Source organism: Nyctibius grandis, chromosome 1, assembly GCF_013368605.1.
Source record: "Nyctibius grandis isolate bNycGra1 chromosome 1, bNycGra1.pri, whole genome shotgun sequence".
Classification (NCBI taxonomy): domain Eukaryota; kingdom Metazoa; phylum Chordata; class Aves; order Nyctibiiformes; family Nyctibiidae; genus Nyctibius; species Nyctibius grandis.
The window spans coordinates 56,037,388-56,062,184 of record NC_090658.1 but is presented as its reverse complement, the minus strand read 5'-3'; the positions used below and the strand labels follow the sequence as shown (position 1 = coordinate 56,062,184).

The following is a 24,797-nucleotide window of genomic DNA, read 5'->3' as shown; positions in this document are numbered from 1 at the left end:
GTGGAAGGAAATCTATGCTGCATAATAGACCAAAGCAATAGAAATGGGTGTCTAAAAAGGAATGACTGATCCTCATAATGAAGTGAATCTGAATACATATTAATCACTTCCAAATTATGCAGTTTTTAAATGTTTGTAAATAGATTCTTTTATGTAACTTGATTCTTTGAGTACTTACTAGAATCCTTTAGGCAGACACTGAGCACCATGTCTGAACACTGGAAGGCTGGCGATAAGCTTTAAAAAAAGTACAATCATACTAAAAGAGAAACTCCAAAAGTTTTATTAGGATTTCAACAGACATTGCAAAAAAATATTGCATAATGATTGAAAACATAATAGTTTAAACAAAGTAGCAATGTGGTATCAAGTAAAAGAAAGACTGGAACAGCTGTCTATATATGCCGTAAGGAAGATGTACCAGGAAAGGGATACAACATTTTTAAAATTCAAGGGCAAATGTGAACAAGCCACATTTTGATAGACTGACTATACACCATAGATGTTTTCCAAACTGCATAGCAGTGTAAAAAAAAAAGTTTTTATCATAACTATATTGTATTCCTGCATTTGGAGCAGTTTACAAGGCAGAGGTTTTGTTTACAACACTGATATTTTAATAGCTCTGGATTCTCATAAAAAATAAACTAATTTAACAAAAAAAGCCTGTATCTACATTTGAAAACAAAAGTGCATGTATTGAGAAATAGTGTTATTTCCTAAAAACAACACTGAGTACTTAAAAAGATCATTTTAATAGATCAACAACAGATGATACTTTAGATGTAGATCTGCACCGTGCTACAAGAGAGATTCTACCAACACCAGCTCCTCTAACTGAATACCCTCTTTTCCTAAGTGACCGAGACACGTGCCTGCCTACTATACTTATCAGGGTTCTGGGTAGTTACAAAGGATGCCAAGCACCAAAACCACCACATTGCTGACTAAAACAATACCAGTAACCCACGACAGATGTTTTAAAGTAGATTTAGCCATAAACACAACCATAAACTCCTCAACATTCAGGATCAGGGCTGGGTCAGGGACCAATTAAGCAATCTGGATGTCCATAAATCCACGGGCCCTGATGGGATGCACCCGCGGGTGCTGAGGGAGCTGGCAGAAGTCATTGCTAGGCCACTCTCCATCATCTTTGCTAAGTTGTGGGGAACAGGAGAGGTGCCTCAGGACTGGAGGAAAGCGAATGTCACTCCAGTCTTCAAAAAGGGCAAGAAGGAGGACCCGGGTAACTATAGACCGGTCAGCCTCACCTCCATCCCCGGAAAGGTAATGGAACAACTTGTCCTTGATGCTGTCTCTAGGCACATCATGGATAGGGGGATCATTAGGGGCACTCAGCATGGCTTCACCAAGGGGAAGTCATGCTCAACCAACTTGATAGCCTTTTATGAGGACATAACCCGGTCGATAGATGATGGTAAAGCTGTGGATGTGGTCTATCTTGATTTCAGTAAAGCGTTTGACACGGTCTCCCACAGCATCCTCGCAGCTAAACTGAGGAAGTGTGGTCTGGATGATCGGGTAGTGAGGTGGATTGTGAACTGGCTGAAGGAAAGAAGCCAGAGAGTGGTGGTCAATGGGACAGAGTCCAGTTGGAGGCCTGTGTCTAGTGGGGTCCCTCAAGGGTTGGTACTGGGACCAGTTCTATTCAATATATTCATTAATGACTTGGATGAGGGAATAGAGTGCACTGTCAGCAAGTTCGCTGTTGACACAAAACTGGGAGGAGTGGCTGACACACGGGAAGGCTGCGCAGCCATTCAGAGAGACCTGGACAGGCTGGAGAGTTGGGCGGGGAGAAATTTAATGAAATATAACAAGGGCAAGTGTAGAGTCCTGCATCTGGGCAAGAACAACCCCATGTACCAGTATAAGTTGGGGACAGATCTGTTGGAAAGCAGCGTAGGGGAAAGGGACCTGGGGGTCCTAGTGGACAGCAGGATGACCATGAGCCAGCAGTGTGCCCTTGTGGCCAAGAAGGCCAATGGCATCCTGGGGTGTATTAGAAGGGGTGCGGTTAGTAGGTCAAGAGAGGTTCTCCTCCCCCTCTACTCTGCCCTGGTGAGGCTGCATCTGGAATATTGTGTCCAGTTCTGGGCCCCTCAGTTCAAGAAGGACAGGGAACTGCTAGAGAGAGTCCAGCACAGAGCCACGAAGATGATTAAGGGGGTGGAACATCTCCCTTATGAGGAGAGGCGGAGGAAGCTGGGTCTCTTTAGCTTGGAGAAGAGGAGACTGAGGGGTGACCTCATTAATGTTTATAAATATGTAAAGGGCAAGTGTCATGAGGATGGAGCCAGGCTCTTCTCGGTGACATCTATTGACAGGACAAGGGGCAACGGGTGCAAGCTGGAACACAGGAGGTTCCACATAAGTATGAGGAAAAACTTCTTTACAGTGAGGGTAACTGAACACTGGAACAGGCTGCCCAGAGAGGTTGTGGAGTCTCCTTCTCTGGAGACATTCAAAACCCGCCTGGACGCGTTCCTGTGTGATATGATCTAGGTAATCCTGCTCCGGCAGGGGGATTGGACTAGATGATCTTTCGAGGTCCCTTCCACTCCCTAACATTCTGTGATTCTGTGATCCTTCCAATCACACCACTCCTTTAAACACTGCAGCTCTAAGCAGCCATTAGAGCTAAAAGATAAGAACTGATCAAGGTCTGTCTCCTGCCTCGTACTGAAGAATTTGTGGGTAATGAGCATTTCCGTGCACTCAGAGAACTGGGGTGGGGCGGGTGTTAACATCGCTCCCTAAATCTCAGTTGGTATAGTCAAGATTTGTACATGAATCTAGATTCTCCTTTCCACATAACTGTGGTAACAGCTAAGAATTACTGCAAATATTGCTAACGTCTTTAGAGAGTTTACTCCTTTTCTCTCTCCAAACAAAAAACAAAGTGTGGAAAGAGAACACGCAGTTTGAAGATCCAGGCAGAACTTCTGTTTGAGCTTTTTTAATTTCAACTCATGGCACTGAAGAACTAGATTTAATTTTTTTTCTGGGCACCTGTAGCACTCTGGATAGAAAAAGGCAGTGAATGTTTAGCTGGACTGGACCCAGAATGGGAAATGTACAGATACCAAAATTGTGAACTGCAGCCAGACTAGCCATAAACAAGTGTCCAATACAGAAATTACGAGTAATAAATTCAGCCATTTTTGTAAACATCTCCTCCTTACTAATCTCTTAATTTTTCCTATAATGGAAATACACACTGTATTTCTTTGTTCCAAGCTCTGGTCTGTTTCTGTTTTAGCTTTATGGCACAGTTGCTAAGTGCAACAGGCTAGAGACACCAACATTAATACAAACAAGTTGGAAAGGCCTAGTTCAAGTTATTACAGTTTTGCTATACCAGGCCGTTTTTCATAGCATGTACTCTCTGTTCACAAATGCTTTGTAAGATCTTTTATTATGGAAGACTGGAAGCAAATTGGAGTTGTTCATTTAACAGATGTGGTTGAACATACATTTCTGATACGCCTTATGCAATTATCACATCATGTCTCATCTTATGAAGATGATACATTCGCTATACATACCAGTAATTTAAAATGCTCCTCAGAAAAGCAGCATTTTTATAGACAAATTAACAGAAAAGGAGACAATACACCTCACAATACCAAAACACAAGGGAAGCCCTTTCATTAGCTGCATTATAAATCCATAACTGTTCATCACATACTTTGAACGTCTGTCTGCTCAAGCAATTTAACCCTCAGCCAACTGCAGGACAAGGAAAAAACATTTTAAACATTTTATATTGATGTCATTGTGGGTGCGAGAGTAAAAACTAGTATTCCATGGGTTTAGCTCTAAAAGTTTTGCTCCCGAAAGTGAAATAACTGTTAATAGTTCAGAAGAAAAATAATCATTGTTGACATGTCAAAAGAAAGTTGTACTAAAAATTAAGCTGCTGTAAATCTGAGTTCACTTAGATAATTCCTAAAAAAAAAAAAAAAAAAAAATAAAAAAAAGCTGATCCTAGATCACCTGTTAACTAGGAAGAGCTCTAGAACACCAACTTCATAAGAAAAGATGTGCTTAAAAGCTGTGTTTGAAACATCTACTATAAAGTTTTGAATTCTTCCTTATCTTTCAAATATTTGGCTTATAATTTGTTAAAAAAAATAGACCAAATACAGAAAGTACATTTGGTCAGGATTTTGTCTCACTACAATTCAGTGTTTCCTATCTAAATGTGCATACCTAGAGGCCATTTTTGAAATGTTATCAGTTAACAACAACATGGGCACCAGTGAATCAGAAAACACACCTTAGGATTTTGTTCTTAAATTATATAAGTTAGATAAAACTACCCTGTCCAGCAAGTTCCGAATTTTTCAAACGTTAAGGCAACTTCCATTACTTTCCAGCTAAATAGTATTATAAAAAATAAATGTCACTTCAAACCTTATATACACAGTGGCAGAGTAGATTTAGCTAGAAAGTATCTTTAGTACATTAATAAAGTGTCACATAATATTACCGAGGTTATATCAGGTGCTTGAGTGTATGTGCAATTGGAGTGGCTGCAATATTTAAAGTACTGGTTTCAAAACAGACCGCAGTGAACGTCCTTCTTTAGTGAGTTCTCGTGTTACACACATACATGGCAGCGGAACAGCCTCCTCTCTTCTCTCTACAGCATTATAGCTGCATTTCTTCAAGTGGTCAGCCATGCTTACAATGTCAGCAAACTTCCACTCATTCACAGTACAGAAGGCTGTACTGAAGCGCCAAACCTAGAAAATAAGTTGCACTTAGACTCAAAATGGTTTAAGATACCTGAACTCAGAGCAGGAAATTAAATGTTTGTGCTATAATACTTTCAGGCAGTGTTTTGCGGCTACTATAAATCATACTAAAAATCAACGTGACAAAAACATACAATGCTACATTTTGTATAGCCAATCCCAGGCTGATTCAGATTCCAGGTCAACTCTGAACACTGAGAAGAAAGGCAGGCAATACTTTTTGCATCTACAAAGTAGATGCAATCAGAAGTTAAATGACAAAGCATTGCATGACGAGTCACAATGATCCATTTCTGAAATTATCAACTTCTGCAATTCCAAGTGATTGTTGCAAATACTCTGCAGTTCAGGGTGGAGGGGGGAATGGTGAAAACTACTAAACAAAGGTCACCCACAGGTTTTAAGAATTATTTACATACTTAAAGCACTCAGTATCATGGCAATGGATAGGATCTCAACAGATGTGCAAAAATTAAAATTGTTGTAAACAGTGTAAAGGCAAGAAAAGCAAACTTTGTAGGCAACTTTCCCACTTTCATGGAATATTGATATTAAAGAAAATAATGAAGTAATCATTTAATATTTTAAAATCTTGGGAAAATCAGAGGTTAATTGATTTACATCAGGTAAAAACTAGACAGACACTATTTTAACTTCTACTTCAAGTGTTGAGAAGACTTAGCCAACCAGCTAGCAATTTTCATTAATTGTTGTTCTACATGACAAGCTGTTTCTTGAAGGGATATTATATCAAAAAACAGTAATAACAATAGTGATCAAGGAAAATATTAAGGGAAAAAGCAGAGACATGAGCAATTTAATACTTTCCCTTTCACCTTCAAAATAGAAAATAACTTACCTTCTCTTTTATCCGCCAAGAAGAACTTCCATCTGGGTACTTTCTCTTCTCCCAAAGCAGTATCACCATTCCACGTGCTTGAAGCAAGCTTCCACACACATCTCTCATTAAATGTGACACTCTCGAAAGCTGACATAAACTAAAGCCATCTAGAAAACTAGCAATGTGCTGCAGAACCTCAAAAGGTAGACTACTCAGGTGGTCATTGTGTAGTCCAATTAAGCAGCTTTTTGCTGGTTCTACTAATACTGTGGATATACAAGGCTGAACTCCAAATGACCGTAAGTGGCGGTCATGAATAATTTTTGCCCCTTGTGTTGAAGGACAAAACCTGCGTTGAGAATATGTACACCCATAATATGCCAAAGGACACCTCTGCTCCATCCAGCCATTAAGGCCAGCATGAATGTCACCATGTACATTCTTAAAATGCGATGAAAATTCATTCCTCCGAAACAACTGTCCACAAACAAATGTAAACATTGAACGCTGTTTTGTTTGGTATCTAGCCACATATTCCAATACCAAATCCAGTCCAAGGGTCTGGAATGGACTTGGATTTGAGAGCTGTGGGTTTGCATGATCACATGCAGAAGCTGAAGCTATTTCCCCCACCATTGTACTTGTGGCCAATATAGCAGATGGGAGAGAAAATGTTTGGGTCCCAAAGTCAACGTGGTACACATCGACAGTGCGACTTTCTGATATCCCCCTACCTCCAGGAGAGTCTCCTAGGCAAAACAACAGAGCTGCAGTGATTAGATCAATCCCCTGAAGACCCATAGGATCTTCTGTTATCTCCAAATCTGACGTATCAACAGCTTTGTCTTCTTTTGGTGTAGACCAAAAGTGGTTAACAAGGAATTTGTATGATCGATGCCGTAAAAGTGACAATGCATCTACGTTTCTCAGTCTTTCTTGCTCCACTTGGCTCTCTAACATTTCTTCTTCGTTAGCATTATGGGGAAGTAGTACATGATTAACATTGCCATTAACTAAGTGATCAGCTGATATTACTTCTTTAAGTTGTGCTGTTTCAGGGAAGGAGCTGCAAGACTGTAATGCTTCATCATCATGAGATGCAGTACATTCACCATTTGCTATACTGGATGGTTTTGAATTAGATACACCAAGATCTTCATTCTGGTCCAACGCTTTTGAACATTCATTTTCTACATGAAAGCCATTACACAAAAGTGCAGAGTTATTCAGGTTTAGATTTAAGTCACGTTTTTGCACTACATCATAACAAATATCACTGGAACCATTTTGCTCCATTTGTGAATTCTGATTCAGGCTATCAAAGTTAATTCCCCCAACTGCTCCTATGTTATCTTCATCTGGATATTCATGGTCAGATTTTTTATCCTGAATAATGCCATTAGAAGCTTGTTCTTTAATCTCAGTATCTTCTTTCATTTCAAGTGGTGAAATGCAGAGCCTTGAACTTAACATATTAATGTCCCTTGTAGCAGTGTTCAGGATATCCAAAGCAACAGCTAAACTCCTTGTTGTTTCTACAGTAGCTTGATAAAGTGCACCATAGGACTCTTCATCTACAGGCATCAAACCATTTGAATGCACTGTATCCGGGGCACTTGATTTGACAGAAGTTTGCTCTCTGGGTTCTGGTATTTGATCACCTGCTTTTGACATCATAGTTGATACTTTAAGTGATTCTAATAACATGCGTTGGTCTTGAAGGGCTAAAGCCATATCCAACTGTTCCACTTCATCAACATCTTTACTCAGATTTTCATAAGATTTTCGGTCTGCATAACTGACTGGCCATCTATTCCACTCCATGGTACAACATACCACACTTGCAGGACAAACTTCTAGATGATCAGCAATTTTATTTCGGGCTACTATGAAGGGACATCCAAAGCCACTATTCAAACAAGGCACTCTTTCAAGTGGACATAACATGCGATGTTCCTCAGCTTTACACGAGTGAAAAACTGCTCCACAAACCAATGGGCAGCCAATCAAATCACAGGAAATGCCAGGCTCTGGTCTGGTCATACAACGACGGCTGACACAGTTCACACAGTGTAAATGCTGTTGATGTTCCTCCATGACTGTAAATCCAATTCTGAGAGAAGAGAAAGGAGACAAAAGCATACAATATTAACTCAATATTGTTAATATTTACTAAGTTATTTGCAGTTTTGCATCCTCTACATATACAGAGAGATGCATGTTAACACAATGTGAACTTATCAGTAGCCATTTTAAGAGAACAAGTATGTGACGTTTTGTCTCAAAGAAATGGTGTTTAAAAGTTCATTTATATCAGAGTTCAGGACATAGTCTATGCATTTATTCACCAGGTATAACATATGCAGCTTAGGTAAAAATGTTGTATAATCCTTCCCTCTGGAATAGCTCTTTTCCCCTGCCCATCCCACAGATGATTCAATGGGAAAAAAAAAAGCATGACTGTTGACTATGGCCTACTACCTAAAATCATAAACCATACAATTCTACAGAGTAGGGAGATGAAATAAAGGAAGGCAGATTCATCCTCATCTCCAGTTCTCTAAAGTAAACAGAGGCAACCTATTCCCTGGCCTGCTTGCTACCACCTAAGCTTTTGACACCCTCTTCATGCAGTTCTGTTTAAGGCAATCTGCAGCCCTCAGTGTGTACCTCAGTCCCGTCTTGTCCCATTCTCCAACCCCCCATGCTTCTGACAGACAGCAGTCCTTTACAACAGCTCTTCGCTCTTCTTCATCTATAGCCTATAGCTCCTCCCTTATTTTTATAGTAGTTGTTGCGTAAGGGTAGAAATTACACTACCCGTTAAATAAGTCTTTTTATTTCATTGAAAACTTTTACATAAAACTTTACTACCCAACATAGTCCTATCTATACCTCCAGTTCAACTCACAAAAGGTAAGTTTTTTAATGTATCCTATGGCCATCATGATTACAATACCAGCAGTTCCAAGTGTAAGGGTAACACAACTTTACATAACAAGGCCAAACAGCAATAAAAATCCAAAAAAAATTCATTGCATAATCTATTATAACAAATTGACACAAAAAAAATAAATTATTTGTTGTGGTAGGGAGAAAAAAAGAAAAAAAAAAAAAGGAGAGAGTAAACTTTGTGTCTTTATACCATACTTTGAGACGCTCTGGAACTGCTTGCTAGCTGGAGTGCAGGCCCACGCAAGTGACCAAGCTCTCCCCTATGGTCTAACAAACTCCCTCTCAGAAGCGATACCACTAGGGATTACACATCTCAAAATACCGTGTCAAAAATACATTGCTCGGTTCCATCTGTTCCTCACTCCCCACCCTCCAGCAATTTTCTTGAAAAATAAAATGCTTACAGAATTTAAGATTAATAGAAATGGTGCCTTATTTTATTCTACTAGCTAAAAAGTGCTCTCATGCATCGTCTTCAGACTAAACACTTTAGTTTTAATGCATTAAGATTTCTTAAATTAAAAATACTTAAAAACTGTAAAAATAAAATTGATTAGTATTATTCCTTTTGTTCAAACTGAAGCTAAGAGGAAACAAAACAGCCTTTTAGACACTCCACTTTAAATTATTTAAGGCATTTAAATAGAAATCTATGTGACACTTCACTCACTTGTATTCTTTTAATGCTTTGAAATTCATGTCGACTTTAAGTACCAATCAGTCCTCATCCTCCCATCCCTCGTAATCTGGATAACTCAAATATTTTAGCCACCCACTCTCCTGAACACTTCTAACAAAGAAGCATATGTGCTACACTTAGCAGGCAAAACACAGCTGAATTTTCCCCACCATATCTTAGTATTTATACACTAACAAATAAGTTTCAGATAAATTGTCAAGCGCATCAGTCATTGAACTCCGTAACTGACTGACTTGCTAAACATTTTAGCAAACCTTTCTGGCACACAACCTGCTTTCAACTTGCATATTAAGCCAGATAGCACCTACTGCAAAGAGCTGAAACAAGTTCAGTAAAGAATGAAAAAGAGAAAATTATTTGAGATATTTTTAGTTCTTCTGGCAAAGCCCTCTCTAAGTAATTCCTGCCAAATACAGCAGCCTACCTGTTGCTAGACCGAAGAAAATTTCAGAGTTTTGCATCAATACTGAAACCAAACTCTAGTTTTTGTCAAGTCAACAGAGATCAAAAGGAAGATCTCAGGTTATGTGTGTATTTTAAAGCGCTTAACACAAGATGGAAACAGCCCTTAAAAAGACAATTGCTAGTTTGTAATGCAAGAGCCCTCATAGAACCCAGCCCTTGCTTCATGTATCTAAACACAGTCCTGCTCCAGTAAAACAAGCAGTCTGGTAGCAGTAAGGCTTAATTTAACCAGTTACCCACAATTATGTTTAAAAAAAAAAAAATATATTGTTTACCTACTTTGCAAAAAGCTATGCACCCTGCTCACTTTAAGACAGCCAGAAGCGAGCCACTTCTGGAGCAGAGGGCAGGTGTGTTGGGTAGCGCACACTGCTGTGCTAGCACTGTTCTGCTGCTAGGACAAAGCTGGCCCGCATGCAGACAGTGCAGAATGCAGTCAAACTGAGCTTGTGTTTGCCTGCACCATTTGTGTAGACATACCCTAAATCAGCCAACCATCATTAAATACTACCTTTAAATAGCCTATGTGAGCTTATGCAGAAGAACATTCTATTAAGACAGTAAAACATCCTCCTCCCTAGCACACTATCTTGGTCTTTACAAGTCAGATTGTGAAACCTGAGCTGCATGATGATACTGGCTTTTCTCAGGCTCCTGGACTCCTTTCACACATAAGCTAATATTCATCAAAACTTAGTGATTTCATACAAGCAAATGAAATTTTGAAGTGTGGAAGAAGGAGACAAAACCTGGTGAAGACATCAAATATCACTAACAGACAGTATATGAAAGCCAGAGCAGACACTAAAATACCATGTTTTACCAACAGGTAGATGCTAATTTAGTTCTATAACAGATGCTTGCAATTGTTTTTATAAAGAAGCAGTTATGCATGTGATCAATTAAATAGCTGAAGTAACCTATTCTCTCAGTTTCTGTAAATTAGAACTTCATTAGTCACTAAAAAGTTTGATATTAGTTGCCATTTCTCTTAAAGTCTAAATCCTTTGGCTCCTTAACTAAACATGTAATTTAAAATCTCTTTGGGCATCAGTAGACCATCAGCAGGACATTCACTAAAATTCTGTTTCCTTCTTACAAGCCTTAACTTCACAGCACCTGCTGCAGAACTTCAATTTAGTCAGAATGTCACATTTTATTTATAGCTTACTACAAAGTCCTTTTATATATATATTAAATGTACTTTTTCTGCATTTTTAATTTTTATACCTGGGCTTCAAAATCAACAACTGTTTTGGGCAGTCATGACTTCTTGGACTGCTTAAACTATTCAAGGCTTTTGATATAAATCAATTATCAAATTGCAAAGTAAGTCCAAAGGCAAAAAAAAAAATGACCCTATCAAACTGGTGAAATAATGGATAAGACCTCAAGAATAAGCACATTCATTAATCAACAAATGGTCATGACTCACTCCATTTTGTAAGCTAACCTCGTGAACCACGGAGCTTAGCACCTATTTGATTCATTGATTAAGAGCATCCATGTATGAATCATTTTCCTTTGAAGAACCACAACCAATATATCACTAGTACTACACTGAGAATAAGAACCACCCTCTACCCAAACATTGCCTTGTAAAAGAAAAAACCTGTTGGGTAAAGGGGAGATAAAGAAAATTCTTGCTGGAGGTAACAAAGTGCTTTCAGTTACTCAGATACAGAAAACTGAAAGGGCTAGCAAAGAGTGTCATTGCTGACCTGCAGAGAAAAAACTGTCATTAAAACATGTACCAATAATATTTACAGTGTTTATACCCCATTGTGTTCCTTGCCAGAATTTGGTGGAAGAGTGTCAGATCAACGACTATAGCAAGAACGAACAGCTGCCCTTTTCCGATAGTGCAGTGTCAGCAACTAGCTTCAGTTCATATGAGATGCTTAAGCACACGCTTGACTGTTACTAGCAGAGAAACCTAAAAATACATCCAGTTCCAGTGAGGTGACCACTGCTCTCAGAATTTGTGCCATCACTTGATGTTATTGTACATACTATACAGTCAGCTGACCAAATCAGCCAGAACATGCTTTGAAAATCTGTCATAATTAAAAGGATTAAAATTCCAGCTGCTACAGCCAGATGATTTTCAGTTGCTGTTGTAACACAAACATTAAAATAGCATAACAAGGGTTTCAAACAGTCACCACACAATACTTCAGCTGCAAGTGAGAACTCTCACTTTCTTCTACACCACAAAGTATGAGGAGCTGTACTTAGTATTATCAAACCCAAAGTCTGCTTACTTACTCTCCCCTACATGAATTATTTGGTGCCAGTAAGACAGCAAATCACAGCAACTATTACTGCTATTGGAACTCTCCATTACTCAGCTACCTTTTATTCACCAAACCTATAAAGCTCAACTATCTTTGAGACTCTTCCCTCTATCAAATTTGACTAAATAGGCCAACAGGTTCTTAAATTACTGGTTCAAGGAAGTAGCAGAATAGAGAGACACAAGCAGTACTACAGGTTTAAACTCCCAGGAGCATCCAAATCCACCCACAAGCAGCGAAATAAATGCAAACCATTCTAAAAAATTCCCCTTTTGTTTTGGAGATTGTAAAGAAGACTGACATATTTCTGAATCTTCCAGCGTTTTCCCAGGTCTCTGGCTAAAAGAGTAGCTAACAAGTCTGGCAAGATGCAGAAACTTTCAGAGAGGAAATGGCCAAGTGAGAGATTTAAGTGACAGGTGGTTAAAAAAAAAGGGTAAGGAAAAATAAGTGAAGAGGTAGAGAACAGTATTATTAAAAACAAAACAACAACAAAAAAAAGAGAGCTTTAGAATATTCTGCCAAAATAGAATTGGCAGTACTATCGATAATTATTAAACAAGCTGTTTTATTTTTCTATCCCACCATGCATGGGAGAATAACTATCATTCATCTTGACTCACAGGTCTATCAAATGCTTTAAACAAGCTTCGCAGTCTTCTAGAAGGTAAGCTTTTCTTGTTTTGTCATCCCTATCCTGCACAAAATGCGTAACAATGTTTGTATCTAAAGACCAACACCTCAGTCTATTACTACAATAGCGTGGCCTCATTAACTGTCTATGTTATGCATGTTATGCTCCCTTTTTGGGTTTGGGGGTGGTGGTGTTTGGGTTGGTTGGTTTGAGGTCTGTTTTGATTTAACAGTTTTCAAATAACTGATGAAAAACATGAACTGGAGGTTCAGCAAGATGTCTTCGACACCATTTCAACTGGAGAATGGCAAATGCCACCACTAGTTGCCATCCCTGTTTGAGGTGAGCAACAAAAGGCAGCCCTAACTCTACTGCTCAAGATTCCACAAAGCCTAAGGCTAAACAGCCCCATTCTGAGGCTTCTCCAAAGCCAGTGCAGCCATTGTCCTCATATTAGGGACCTGGGTACCTGAAATCCTGCTTAAGTGTCTTTCCACAGCATTGGGAAGGCAGGAAACAGGGACATACAGCAAAGTTGATCTAATGCTACACTAATTTCCAACTACTCTTTAAAATGGTAAATTCAAAAGAGCAACAAACATTACAAACTACTAGTTATTAACATGAAATAACATGACTAAGAGGTGACAAATTTAAAGGTATGTGCTTCAGTTGCACAGGTAATAAAGTAGTACATGTGGCCATATTTTAATATCTCGTATACTAGGCAATTGTTCTTTTTTATACAATTTTTCTGCTTTCAAAGAGAAGTTCCTGACAGGAACTTTATGAAGCCTTATATTTCTTCAAACTAGTTTACATCAGACATACTTTTAGGAAGTAGAATCCTTTCAGATGCCACACTTAAAATCTCAGCCTTATAGGATACAAATTACCGCCCCTCACACCCAAGTTCATCACGACAACCCTGGCTTCTGTTACAATTAGGCAGATCAGAGAACTTAAAACTATATTCAAAAAATTTGCATAGACGAGTTTTCTCTGCATTCTCAAACATAAATTCATCCACAACAAAGAAGAGAGCATCATCCCTGCCTGGCAGTGACTGCACATATTGGACATAGTAGAATAAATCTACATTATTTTTTTGTTAATCAATGAACACATGAGAAGAAGCTTCAATTACTGAAGCCCAAACTACTATACAAGTAGTATGCTACTTCTACCATTACCATCATAGTCTACAGCAATTTCTATGTATTACACAAAAGAGGCAGAAAAAGGTCAGGCTCAAAACATGGCTTCTTATTGCAAGAAAAAAACCTCAGAGGGATATGTACTTCTGGAAGATTCTAGTTTTATCAGTGATGTATTATTGAAGGAGTATTTACTAAGTGCTTTTTGAAGCATAAATTGATGTTATCCATCTACCTCAAAAACAAACCACACCAAAAGAAAAAGAAACTTATCACTATAGCAAAAATAGTGAGTATTAGAATTATACGGAAGTGCAACTTTTTTATGTCAACCTTAGAAAGAAAAGCTTTTCCATGTCAACTCCTGCCCCAAACATCCTATTACAGGAGCTGACCTGTATTTTGCATTCTTTTGCGTAACACTTTAGGAGTTCCTTTCTCCCTAGTGGCAAACCATCTTCCTCCCATTCAGAGAATTCACTGAGGTATTTCTTCCCAAATCATTGCAGCCAAAAAAAACAGAATTCAAGGGGTAAATGACCCAAAGGAAAACACTACTTTGACTGAAATGGACCCTCCACTGATGCCCCATGTGTCTGGCTTTGCTCCATTTTAGAATAGAAGCTCTGATGGAATGATAGAACATTTTCTTCTATCACTATTAAACTCTGAATGTTAAAAATCAAAGCCAAAACTACTAGGCTTTTCCTTAGAGTACTTTTGCGACACATCTGCCATGCATTCTTGTCTCCTTGACACATTCCCCAAAGCAGAAATCCAAAGGCCTCGATGTGCCTTTGGCCGCACACTGACAGAGGACAATCACACCAAAACAGCTATGCTTGCTGCATGGCTCAGGCACAAAAGCACTCTACCTGTTGAGATGGTGACAGCACAGAATCAGCTAGAGAGCCAGTAGATTTCATGTGTAAAGTACTTCTGAACTTGAACTCAGTGCGACTCCTCGATTGCTGCAGACTCTGCAAGAAATGAGATCAGAAGTAAGGTTTCATTTCAGATGTACAGATTGCTTTCCATATGTACAGTCCTCTGAAAAGGTCATGTGCTTACACTATCTGGAGCTACAAATGGTGAAATATTTTGCAGGTTTTATGGAAAAACACACAAGTTTTTAACAGGCTTTGCAAGTGTAATCTAAATTCTGTCATTTTAGCTTACTGCTAGCTGATAGTCACACTAGAGGGTTACCTATTTAGATTTAAGGCTAGAAGAGATTATTAAAAGTTATTATTCTGACCTCCTTCACTTACTTCTTTAGTTTGGTCCACCAGGAACCACTTAAGAAAAAAAACAAACTTAATTATTAAGATTGCAACAGCTGGAGAACTAAAAAAAAATAAATAAATTTAAAGTTTGATTCTTTTACAAACTGCATTTTAGACTAGTTAAAATTTGTCCAGCTTCAGTCTTCAGACATGAGAACTTATTAAACCGTTCTTTATTATTAAAAAGCTCTTTACTGTAACAAACTGCTTCTTCCATGTGTTCATACCTAGAGATCATCACTAAAACTTAACAGAGGTGGAACCAAGGTGATATACCTAAAGGAACAATTATATCCTTATCCCCAGATATCATCTCACAAATCCTCCAGAAAAAAAAGAAAAGAAAAGAAGCCACTTCTCAGAAATCAGAAACAGGACTACTGGAAAACATAATGCATTCTATATTACAGTAGGTAGTTTTATCCACCCCAAAGAAGCCAAAAATAAATCCTTCTTCTTACATAATATTTTAATTCATACATGTTGCTGCAGAATTCCTGACCTCTGTATATTTACAGAGACCAGGCCAAAAATCCTGCTAATATACTGTTTCAGGTCTTACTATACAAGTTTAACCAGTTCCCATAGCAAAATAAGAAAACAACTTTAAAGTAAATGGAACGTGAACACAACTGTTCTCCAAAATCCCAGACCAAAATGCTGATGTTACGTACTCTGTACATATAAGGTTATTTTTTCTATTAATAATACACTCTTGTTAGTAGAAGATGGCTTGACCACTGTACAGCAAAAGTTGACAGTACACAAAAGAAATTTAACAGATCTCCCCACTGCACAAGATAATACTAAAGGAAAAGAGATGGAGTTTGTTCTAAAATATTTTCAAAAATTAAAAGTAGAACAAAAAGAATAGGAGAACAAGAACAGAGACAGTATTAACAAGTTTAACCTATTCTGTTTTCAGGTATTTCACTTATCAAATGAAAGATGTTTTTGCAGCACCTGCTAGGCTTTTTCACCTTCCAAGCTGCCTGGTTTTAAAACCAATGGAAATAGTAAAAAATATCCAGCTTAAAAAAACCCTATTTTCTAAACAAAAACTCACCTATCTCAAATAGTTGATGACAGGAGGCTGGGAACAGATCTCATAATGAGCATGTTATACCAGCTCTTTCAGTATGTTTTTAACTTGAATGAAGAACTGGAAAACAAAGATCTGCACTACACTTTTGTGCAGGGTGTTAGGACATATAATGAGTCATGAATTTCTGATCTCTAATACCATTTAGACTGCCTTTTCCAAACGTCAACAGGCTTGCTTCTGTTACTTTTTCCTCAAAGACTCCAGCTGAACTTTCCCATCCAAACACATTCCATAGCCGATGACAATAGTGACTCAGCTAAAACAAGGTTTTTTAAGAGCATTACAGCTACGTCAATAAAGCACGCTCCTAAAAAGATCCTATTTGCAATGAATCTGTCACTCCAACAAATTACTCTGTCCTATAGCACTTTTGGAAAACTACAGTTTCTACTAGAGATGCTTCAAAATAGAAAAATACAAAGCTTAAACTTCAACAAACAAACTAAACACCACCCACCTTCCGGCACCTATGTAACTGAGTCTGAACCAGGTATCATGACTCAACCATCAACCTGAACCACCACCTTAAGTTTTACATGAAAAGCTGTAACTACGCCAATTAGAATTTTACCTCACCATGCCTCTCATTGTCATGCCTTAAGTTTAAACCTATCAGGTTTTCATCATGATTTCACATTAAGAGCTTAGATCAATGTTTGGCATTTGGTAAACAACAGCACAGTCTACTCAAGTAGATGTTCTACAGACTGTAAGGGTTTGCAGGGTCTTTCAGGTTCAAACAGCATTAACAGATTACAGTAAAACCAAAACAAGACATCAAGTGTCACCTCAAAAACTACTAAAAACAGTAGCTTACAAAGTAAGTCAGAATCTAGAGCTCTCCTGTGACTTTAACTCTCTTGGCCTGTTTTAGACCAGTTTATATTACAAGATTTTTTTCAGTCTTTTTCCTTCATTCAATATTGAGACTAGACAGTGCCCAGACACTTAGGACAGCTTACACAGGATTTCTCTGTAACCCTCACTTAACAGTGTAACTACTTGTTTATTTGTGGTCTGTTCAGGAATACTTACTCCTTATACAATCTAACCATCTCACCAACAAATACTCGAGTTATCTTTATTCTTATTGTACAGATAATGAAACTGAAAAAGAACTGTCACCAGTACACTGATTACTAGATAAATGATTCCCTGCTCGGATCTCTATACCACTGGATCTCATTGCCAGAGGCAAACAGCATTTGCCTCATCTGAGACAGAGCTCACCAAAGAAATAGGTCTATCAATATGAAGGAAATTTTATTTCTTATTTTTAGTTCTATTGGACTAAATACAAAGCATAGGTTTGTTACAAAGCTGAAATCTGCAGCAGCTCACTTGAAACCTAATAGCCATCTGCTTTCTTCTTCACAAAGGTACTACAAGACACTGTTTAGGGCCTAGGGTAGAAACTTGGTTGTCCAAAAACATGCAGAAATCTTGCCCAGAAAGTTTCCAACTAGATACTGCTAGTTAAACTCAGCACCTATTTTGCCCATTAGACTTCCAATATCAAGGTAGGAGGCAAGGGAAATATAAGCCAAATTTAAGAAGTTAATTGAGTAAAAGACGAATTCAGTGCAAAAGAAAGAATATTCAAGAAGCAAAGTAAAAACACACTGCTTTTGCATAGGCTTTGCCCATTCTGCTGGGATTCTCCTGTTCTCTAACACCTTCTAACTTTGGAAAAGAATGACAGAGACCCCACAAAAAGTCTCAGCTTGCAATACAACCCCAATTCACCCTTTCATTCTCTTTCTTCTCTGGATGAAACTTGACCACTATGGAGAAATTATGCACAGATATTTACATGCATATAGAGTGGAAGACGGATTAAATCTGCCAGTGTATGTTTCAGTCTTCTAGATATTTAACTTGCTTACCAGCCAAAGTTCTTTTAATAATATTTTTGTACTTTTGGGAGAGGGGTGGACAGGGGAAGATCATAAATACACATAACTAACATTCTCATCAGCAAGGATGCATGAACCTTAACCCTCCAGATCACAGCACAAGCTAAGGTGTATGACAGTAACATGGAGCAGAAGACAGCAGCTGTTCAGGCAAAGGAATTAACCATCAAGTGCTACACACCCGTTCTAGAGAAAGCAGGAGAAGATCTCTTGCCTAAAGTGCTAGCACAAGCAAGGTGATGCTGCTGCTACAGTAGCACAGGCCCGGTTTTGGAGTAGTATGCTAACACACACTTATTTTGGCATATTAACAACAGAATCAGCAAAAGGGAAACAAGGATTATGAAAAGCTCCTCAGCCAAATCCAAGTAGAAGTTTACAGAACAAAAGAAAGCAGTCTCTCCAGCCTACAGGTTTTTTCCCTGGAGAATTCAGAAGACCTGCTGCAAACACCAGTGGCACTAGAGCTTTTGGAAGTGAGGCCACACCGCTGTTTCAACGTGCGTGCCGTTCAACAAACTGCTGTCATCTCCCTACACACTTCTGATTGCCAGCCTGTGGGGTTACACCAATACAGCTACGCAACCTCCTTTACCTTCATAAAGGAGGAAAAAAAAGGTTCCAATGCATGTCAATAATAGCCATCAGAAAAAAGAATCAAGAGAAGAGAGAGACAAACCACCACCTCTTGCGTGATATGAGCACAGCTACTCGAAATACACGGACACGGGGGATTAGCAGCGGATTTCAGCAATACCTCTGGATTATTCGTTCCCTTCCCCTCTCCTTCCGTGCAGAAAGCAGACTCTCCGACTGCAGCCTCGACAGTACCATGCAGACCCCGGCCCTACCCCTTCCCACGTGCTGTCGCGACAGCCCGGATAGCGCTGGCAGCGCGGTGGGCCAGGAGGAAGCGGCAGGGCTCGCTCCGCCGCTGCCACCCGCTCCCGGCGGCCGCGGGCCCGCAGAGAGGCCAGGCGCGGGGGCGGGGCGGCCGGCGGCCACCCAACATGGCACGTTACCACCGACACACACTCAGCACTTTGGGCCCCGCAGGAGCCGGGCAGGGAGGAGGGGACACCGGCGAAGCACGCACACCGAATCCCTGCGGCCTCCGCCGGGGGCTGCGGTCAGCGCCGCCCCCGCCTCCCGGCCGGGACCTGTCAGGGACAGCGAGAAGCCGCGACCGAGCCGACGCTGGGCCCCGGCCACCCCCGCCCCGCCGCGACCCCGGGCGCCCGCCCCCGCCGGGCCGCCATTTGTTTACCAGCCGGCTGCCAGGCAGCCGCCACCGGCCGGGAGCAGGACGCAGCCCCGCCGGGGGCGCAGGCCCCGGCTCGCCCCGCCGGCCGCGGACAGCTGCGGCTCACCCGTCCCCGTCGCTCGGCAGGCAGGAAGGCGCGGGAGACTGCGCTGCGCCTCGCCCTTTCCCCGCCGGGCTCTCGCTGCCGCGGCGCTCGCTTCGCTTCGCTTCGCCTCTCCCGGCCCGGCTCTGCCTCGCCGCCCGCCGGGCTCCCGCGCGGCCCTGCTGCCAGCCACGCCCCCAAAGGCCGCGCGGACAGGCGCGCGCGCTAGGGCCGGCGAGCACGCGGGGCGGGGCGGCGGGTGCGGGCCCCCGCCGGCGCTGCTGAGGGGCGGGGCAACAGACCGGGAGCGCGCACGGCTCCGGCACGGCCTTTCTTCCCTGGCGGCTGCGCGCGCTCCTCGGCGGGAGGGGTGGGGTCACGGAGCCGGGGTGGGGTGCCCGGATGTCGCGTGCCCGCCCGGGCGCACGCGCGGCGGCGGCAGAGGTGGGGGCGGTGTGGACGGTGTAACCGGTGTCCGCCCACGAGAGGCGGCGGGCTCGCGTCGGCGCTCGCGGGCACGCGGCCTGTGCGCGTGGCCTGGCGGCTGTTGGGCCGGGCTGTTGGTGTGGGGCGAGAGGGACTGGTGCCCGGCCCGGCCCGGCGTGCGAGGGAGAGGTGCCCTCGGGGGGACTGGGTCCTGCCTGCCCTGCCCTGCCCAGCCGGCCTGGGAGCCAGCGTCTCCTGGCAGCGGGGTTACCGTTGGTGAAGCTTTCCTGAGCCCGAATGGGCCTTCGCTGCAGGGGGTGGAGTGTGCGGGGCAGGCCCTGGGCAGAGGGCACAGCAAGCACAGCTGCTGCTTTGTGTCTGAACGACCCCCTCGTCTCATCTAGGGCACAGGTGGGCGCCCTGGCACCAGGCCTTGCTAAAGCTGTCACCTCAGCAAAACATTTCCTGCCAGCCTGTTCGAAATACGCCTTTTGGTGTTACTGGCAATGCCTGACACGTTTCTTGGGGCATGGTCGGCTTACGGTCACCCTACAGGCTTCTAAAGTGCTGATCACAACGTGTTAGGTTTTTTCCCCAGTAACTTGAACTTGCTCCTAGAGGTGTAGGGTGTTGAGCCTGCCTTTGCAGGTTCTGCTCTTCAGACTATGGAAGCTAACTGTTCAGGGGGCTGTAGCTAGGTGGGAATTATTCAGGGCATTAGGGCTGTAAGGGTTCTTATTCCTGATATGCACGTCGTGTTTTGAAGGGACACAGTGTGTCCTGTGGTCCTGAGAGAAAAGCAATTTTATTTATACCATACCCTTTTTTTTTCAGAAGGAACATACTAATGTAAACATATTTTGTGGCCACAGAGCATACAGACTGGGAAGATGAGTTTGTTAATTCACAAGAAATAGTATTCTTTCTTTAAACTTCCAGTTGAAAACCTTGTTTATCTGTACCCAGTTTCCAAAGACCTTATTTCCCTGGCACGGGTAGATTTCTGTTTGAGAGATGTCTATGTTTAAGAGCAAGCCAAATAGATTCCCTAAATATCTTAGTGCTTAACCCAAGTTCAGTGTTGCTAGTTCGGACATTTAGCGTCTTAGAAGATTCTTACCTTTTCTTACCTTTCTTTTCTAACCTTTCTTTTCTTACCTTTTCTTTTCTAAAAATAAGACAACATGAAAGGATGATGTAAGCCATCATTTTCATGTTAGGTATGTAAGACAAAGCATAAAATGACCTTAGTATGAGGCATCATTGCCAGCTCTTCCTATAATAAGCACTCTCAGGTTACCCCACCCTTATACTACAGCCTTGATCTTCCTTGATCCTGAGGACAGGCCCTTTTTTTCCTTCATAGGTTTGATTATAGGATCAGGACATAATCACCTAGCCAAGTGAGCTCTAGAAGATGGTAGGGATTGGCTCCATGACTCACAGAAGCCAAGCAAAATAATTTCACCTGCTCAGCAGGCGATTATACAAATTGCTGGGCAGAATCTGTGTAGACAGTCACTGGTTTTCACAACTGCCTCTTATTGGAAATGTCTTCTGTGGAACAGGTGAAGTTTGCTGTGCTGCTTATTCTCACCACAGTGGAGTACACTCTATGAGATCAACCTGCTCCAAAGGTATTAATTACACAGGGTGTTGCAGTGCTTTTGTCTCTGACTTGACTGTGTGCTGGGACTGGGCTTTTATGACAGAAGTGGGGCTTCTTATTTTACTTGCTTTTTTTGAGTGAGGAGAATGAATTTCTGTGGCTTGGACTTCTTTTCTCATATCTCAGCTGAGACTCATCTGGTCATTTGGTCATTCAGGGAAGAATCTGCTGCTTCGTTTATGCTTTAGTGCATGTACTTGCTCACAGCCCCAGAGCTATCCCCTTCTACCCCACCTGACAATCATCATCATTCTCATGAACTGCTATTTAAGGTAATCAGGCAAGTTGTAATCATACAATTTGGCTTAGTACCATTCACCTACAAGCCAGAAGGTCTTTGAGGATTCAGTGGGTGAACAACTGGAGAGGCTATTTTCTACTGGCTTAAATCCAAAATGAATGAAACTTCATTCTGGTTACTCATAAATGGAAAATGAGTGTCTCTGTCTGGTCCAGTATTGTTCTGTACATGACACTCACTGAAGGCAACAGAAGATTGAAGTGTAAGTTGATTCTTGAGGCAGTGTAGTTCAGGTCTTCCCCTTGTCTGAAGCAAAGCCTGTATCAAATGCCAAGGCAATTGCTGAGGTGTGCGGACAATCTCCTGTAAGCCGGTAATGGTATGTGAAATAAAACACATTAGTGCCTAAGGTTGTAGAAGGTACAATTTGTTTGCTGGCATTTTCTAATAAATGTGAATTATTTAAGCACTTTCTAGTTTCAAATTCTAACAGTCATCACAGTTATTTTTCACTGACACGTATTTGTGTCTGGAAATTCTTCCTACGTGGAGATAGAGAGGGAAAAAAATTACAAATGTTTCCAAAATGCATTTGCAAGAAGATTTACTAATGCGCGAGCGTTCGTATTTAGCAGTGTGTAAAAATAAACAGCTGCGATCTGCCCACAAAGCCATGTATGCAATTTGCACTGCACAGCTTTGAGAGCAGGATGTTTCCAAATAACAGAGACCTCAAACGAAGTTTTTTGCACCCCCTAGGTTTGTGTTTTCAACCTAGGCCTCAAGAGATCTGATCCTTTCTTTAATGCCTTTATGTTTATACCTTTCCAAGCAAAGCCTCTCCTCTCTAACAAGGTACCTCTTCTGTCATTAAAAAAGCCTGCAAATAGCCTGAAGACTTGAAGTAGCATAGTAATCAGATTCTCTTTCATAAAGATTTTTGATAGTAACATTTGATCTTTTAGAACATCTGGGACACAGATTATAAAAGGAGCCGTTAGAGAAGCTCACGTGAATTTTGGGGTTTGGTGGTGTTTTGTCGTATTCCATTTTTAATGGAAGAAGATTTTTTTGGTAGGAAAATCTACCTTAACGTCAGGTCAGATGTCTCAATGTCCGCGTAATTGCCCACCTACATAGTTACAACCATAAAAGCTGTGGTGGGCGGGTGCCACATATGTTTTGTGGGAATTCTTGGTGCTCTGACCCAAGTACTGGGATAGAAATACCTTCAAGTCAATAAAGTTTTAATCCTGCCAAATTGGACTCCCTTGGTTGGTTAGACCTGTGAAGTATCAAGATAGAAAGGATCAATGCTCTCTCTCAGAGTGGGAAAAAATAATGTGCTATTGCATGGAAACTTGTCTGTAAGTCTCATGAGTGGATGTATTAACAAATACTTCGATATGTCATTATAATCTTTGAAATGTAATCCTGTTAATAGTTTAAATCATTGTCCCAGGACTTCAGCAGTCATTCAGCATTGACTTCACACCACACCACCCTTTTTCTAAGACAAAAGTGAAAACTGTCAGATAATGGTTATGTTTGGAGTACTTTTTCATAGGTAAAAAGCCCACACCACAATATACCTGTAATAAATTCCAGTGTTAATATTTCAGCTTTTCTTAGTAAACTACACTCTTCTGAGAGCAAACAAAATATAGAAACATTAGTTCTCCGACATCTTCAACTATCTCAAAATAAAAACTTGATAAAAACATAAACTTAATAGTTAATTAGAGGTGGCACCCTCTAATCTCTTGTGATAATTTAGACCAAAGACTGTAAGAAATTACAGAGAAATCCACAGATCATGAGGCTATTTCTGAGTTGTGAAAATATGTCATAGTCAGCTGCGCTGGTGTAGAAAGGTTTGCGCTTCTTAGTTGAAATAAAAGTTCTCCAAAGATTCCAGTTACAATTAAAACTGCAATGAGCGCTCCCCCAAGGAGTAAGCTTTCAACTGACAAGTTTGGTTTTATCTGGAGTGAAAACAATAGGCAGTGTTTGTTTACAGAGGAGCCTCTTTCGATGAGATCTAACTGATAGTAAATTATCTTAGTATAGATCAGGTTTCCCCAATTCAAAAGCACTTATAAAAGAACATTTCTGAGGCAAAATGACAGTACAGAAACAATGTGTACCAGTTTATTTAACTTGGAGAAGGGGTACTGCACCTGAAACTCTGAGGAAGTAGTTAATAATCTAGGACAGTGTGAATTGGTGCGAAAATGATTTCTTTGTGACTTACCACATCCACTTCACTTTTTGCTTTTACTTCCAATTGTCATTCAGGCAGGAGGAATAGAGTGGGACTGTTAAAGGAGCTAAGCAAGGGACAGTGGTGGTCTTCTAAATAAAAGATAACCCAGAATGTGTAGAGGTTCGGTTAAGTGAGAAGGGGCACGATCTTGTGCCACTGAGCAGTCTGAGCAACCCAGGCTTTGAGCAAGGGTTAAGCCCAGAGCTAGCGACCTTGGACTCCCCTTGAACGGTGCAAAACAAGGAACCCCGCGGTGCCTGCTTCGGCGGGAAGCAGAGCTGCGTCCGGGGGGGGGGGCAGTCACGGCTCTGAGTATGTAAATCTATAGACCAATCACAAGTGCGATCGGGGCACGTGATTAGCATGTACACAGTCCATATAACCGCTGTGTGCTTAGCGAATAAACGGAGAACTTCCATACTCACATTGAGATTGTGTCGTTACTCTGGACCGTCGCCCGACACCTGCGAGCGCGCCCCCGTTTTCCCCTCCTTCAAGAATGCTTTTGTGCCATACACATGTGCAGGATATGATTGTCTGGGATATGATACTGCCTCTTCAACTCAGGGGTTGTCTTTGTGGGGAGGAGGCTGTTTTCAACAGTCTCTCCTGTTGTTTCACAGAGGTTTCATCCTCCATGATCCAGCTGAGAAGATGAATCAGTCTGCAGTCGGAAGGGAAGACTCTTCACCATGCGGTGGTCCAT

The 24,797-nt window shown here is 41.2% G+C and overlaps 1 protein-coding gene across 2 annotated transcripts; it reads right to left on the bottom strand.

Annotated features, from left to right (window-relative positions):
- Positions 1-260: 260 nt before the first annotated feature.
- Positions 261-19,673, bottom strand: FBXO30 (F-box protein 30). Of its 2 annotated transcripts, XM_068412320.1 has the most exons (4): positions 19,514-19,673; positions 14,712-14,816; positions 5,647-7,741; positions 261-4,775 (listed from the first exon to the last, which is right to left on the bottom strand). In XM_068412320.1, the coding sequence occupies exons 3-4, from the start codon at positions 7,723-7,725 to the stop codon at positions 4,572-4,574; spliced, it is 2,283 nt and encodes a 760-aa protein (XP_068268421.1). In that variant the 5' UTR covers positions 7,726-7,741; positions 14,712-14,816; positions 19,514-19,673; the 3' UTR covers positions 261-4,571. The 2 variants fall into 2 exon arrangements, with proteins under 2 accessions (XP_068268421.1, XP_068268431.1); XM_068412330.1 differs by lacking the exon at positions 14,712-14,816.
- Between the last annotated feature and the right edge of the window lie 5,124 nt (positions 19,674-24,797).